Below are 3272 nucleotides of genomic sequence, written 5' to 3'. Positions count from 1 at the left end.
AATAAAATAATTTGTTAATATGTCATTTAAGTATGATAAAAAAAACCATTTAAGGAATTAGATTAAAAAAAATATATTTAAGGAAAGTTGTTATAGTAAATTAAATAATTTGGAAAAAGTAAATTATTTATTAAATTAAATAAAATCAGTTATATATAATATTAATTAATATGTTGTGGGTATATTATTTTATTCAAAGAAAAGTTGTTATTATTTACTTATATTAGTATAGATGTGTAAATTGCCATTTTAAAAATTACTTTAATTTGAAATAATACCAGTATCGAAGCGGCAAGGGATATATTATTCTATTATGAAGTAATATGATACAACACTATCAATACAATGTATTCCTAAATTACTTCAAGATTACTATAAATTATTTCCAAATGGAACCATAAGACTATTGGATGTATTGTGAAACACGCTCATTTCAGTAAAAATTTGCAAGAAACATGTTCATTTTGTTTAGAACTCAAGGAATTTGAATTGATGAAAAAGCTATAGACGGCCCAAAATCCTACTTCTTGACCTATTGGACCCGTCCCTGGCTCCTCTAAATGGGCTACACTCTGATCCATGGCATTGTCGGGCCCATGTCGGGCCCAAAAGTTGCAAATGTCGTTTTCGCCGATATCCATCGTTTATCAACAAAAACCAAGTTAAGAGTTGACTTGGCAAAGACGCAAAGTGTATCATATTCATTGTATATATACTATAGTTTACTAAAATTAGCACAAATGGGTTTAAAGATAAAGAGTGCAACACTTTTAGTGAGGTTTGCTTGGAGAGATTAGTACACATTTTCCTTGTTTGGCAGCTAAGAAAACCGAGGAAAACAACAATAGGGTAATAATGCTTATCAATTTACACTAAACAAAACTAAAACTTTCCTCTCAAAACCAAAAGCAGCCATTTAACACTTTCTTTCTAGGCATGTTAAAAAATTTCGTTTATTGCTATGATTTTGGTGTGTAAAGCTTTATAAACATCATACATAGATGATGATCATGTTCATGAATTAGAGGTCAGTCAATGCTTGTAACAAGCATGTGTGATTGGAACCTGAGGATCAGAGAATGAGCCATTTAAGATATGATTAGCAATCCAATAATTTGCAGCCTCAGTATAGTGTACACCATCCCAGCTTATATTCAAAGAAGGGTCTTCACAAGAATCAGCATAAACTTCACTACCATTATATTTTCCCTTATTCCCACACCACACTTGATCTTTATCTTTATGATATCCACAGCAGATTGAGGCCTTGTCTAAGAACCCTGCAAAATCATACAAGTCACACTTAGTTTAAAAAAAAAAAGTTAGAAAAACCAATTGTTAAATCACTATTACACATGATTTTTTCACCTAACTTCTCTGCATTAGCTATGAGTTTATACTTGGCAGAGAATAGATCAACATATGTTAATGCAGCATCAGGGAGTTTTTCCCTTAACTTAGTGACTTTCTTCTTGAGTTGTCTGTTGAACTCTTTTGACATGTCGTTTTGAGCCTTGTCACAACCAATGGGATCATAGGTGTTAGGGTCTGGACTAGGGCTGTAATTAAGGGTCACTGCCAAGCAGCCAAGGGGACCTGTGTTGTGTATCCAGAATGACCTGGCCCCTTCTTGGTATAGATTCTGCCAGGTAACAAAATCAATGAGTTCATTGCTAAGGTTAAACACTTTGATTAATACAATACAAAGTTCTTAAACAGGGCACCAAACATACCTAAAAGTGTACCAAACTGAGAATATTACTAATACAATCCTATCCCATTTTCCAAACAAGACAATACAGTGCACCAAACATCAGAATATTACTCAATGAGTTTAAACCAGATAAGTAATATGCTACTTACTTTGACTGCTTCAGCAAACTGGTTGATTATATCAGGTATTTGTTTTTTGAACTGTTCAATAGTCATTGACCTGAACCCAGCAGCAATATCATTTTGGCCAATATCAAATGTGTAAAGAGCCTTTGAGAAGTCCTCTGCTCTTGGGAGATTTCTTCTGTGTGAGGCTTTCTTGTCTATATACATATATATATATATGCATACATATCAAATCATTCATCAAAAGGGTATATTATTAAACAGTAATCTTATCACTATCCTTCAATTTTTTTTTTTACCTTTTTTGAAAAACCAACCGGTCCGGGACTTGAACTGGCTAAACTGCACAACTTGGATATCAAGTGGAAAAGGGCTGACCCCATTGAGGAAAACAGACTCATTTTGACGCCTAATGGTTGCTCCTCCTGTGGCAAAGTTAGCACCATGCTTGAAATTTGCACCAATTGAGTTCAAGTATGCACTCAAGTAAGGCAATCCAAGTTGTTTTGCTGCATAAAAACAACTTTTTCTGATTAGTTTTTCCTTTATAAACTCATGAAAGTGGTAACTTTTGAAGAGTAGTAGTGAGTTTGTACCAATAAAATCAATGATTAAACGACCATCACAGCCTCTTCCAGATGGTCTATGGAAGAAAGTTTCTCCACATTGAGGAGCCATTTGGTAAAAGGCAGCTGCTATACCACCAGTATCTGAATTAGAATCCCCAAAGTTGTAAATTGCAGGAAACTTACACCCCAATTCATCTCTCATTTCTTTACCTCCCACACTCAAAACCCATGTAAGTAAAAAGCTAGTGAACAACAATCTTGCTCTAAACTCCATTTTACTTGATCAAGGTTATATTTAGTTTTGGCTACTCATTTATATACACATGTTTTGGAGAGTATATAAAATAAAATAAACTATACCTCTCAATAAAGACTACACTCCTTTCAAAAAGCAACAATAAATCTCAAATTATATATATAAATTAAAAAAAAAAAACCCATTTGACTATAATTAAATAATTGTTTGTTCAACTTAAATTTGTCGGTGTACAACTTAGATAGCTGTCTTTATTTGCTAAATACAACCTAGCTTGCTGCAGTTACTTGGTTCTTTTCACTCATCTGTTTTTGTGTTTGTAACCATCCACACTACCTACTAGATAAGGCAAATAATAATCTTCAAAATTAACAAGTTATTTAGTGCAGATTGAGTCATGTAAATTTGTATAGTTCTTTCACTTTTTTGTATGTTGATTCCTGTGATGGTGCCTCACTTTATGGCTTAGAAAAAATTGGTCCCATATTTCATGGTTTTCTTAATGAGACAAACACTCTTTAGTGGAAAGTGCAACTAATAAGTCTTAAGCATTATTTAATTGAATCTATTTTGACTTAAGTTCTCATTTTAGACCCCCAAAAGATGGA

At 33.0% G+C, this 3272-nt stretch overlaps 1 protein-coding gene across 1 annotated transcript; it reads right to left on the bottom strand.

Moving 5' to 3' along the window:
• Positions 1-691: 691 nt before the first annotated feature.
• LOC133815825 (GDSL esterase/lipase At5g14450-like) lies at positions 692-2898 on the bottom strand. Its single transcript, XM_062248622.1, has 5 exons — positions 2436-2898; positions 2139-2348; positions 1864-2036; positions 1369-1642; positions 692-1280 (listed from the first exon to the last, which is right to left on the bottom strand). Exons 1-5 carry the CDS (start codon positions 2680-2682, stop codon positions 1033-1035), a joined length of 1152 nt encoding a protein of 383 aa, XP_062104606.1. The 5' UTR covers positions 2683-2898; the 3' UTR covers positions 692-1032.
• Between the last annotated feature and the right edge of the window lie 374 nt (positions 2899-3272).

Source organism: Humulus lupulus, chromosome 2 (genome assembly GCF_963169125.1).
Source record: "Humulus lupulus chromosome 2, drHumLupu1.1, whole genome shotgun sequence".
Lineage (NCBI taxonomy): Eukaryota > Viridiplantae > Streptophyta > Magnoliopsida > Rosales > Cannabaceae > Humulus > Humulus lupulus.
Note: the sequence above shows the minus strand (reverse complement) of the source record. Positions and strands in the feature narration are given on the sequence as shown.

Coding starts and splice junctions, on each gene's coding strand:
- LOC133815825 (XM_062248622.1), bottom strand. CDS start 2,682: ATGGAGTTTAGAGCAAGATTGTTGTTCACTAGCTTTTTACTTACATGG. Junction 2,349..2,435: donor TTTAATCATTGATTTTATTG/GTACAAACTCAC, acceptor GTTTTTATGCAG/CAAAACAACTTGGATTGCCT. Junction 1,281..1,368: donor AGCTAATGCAGAGAAGTTAG/GTGAAAAAATCA, acceptor ATGATTTTGCAG/GGTTCTTAGACAAGGCCTCA.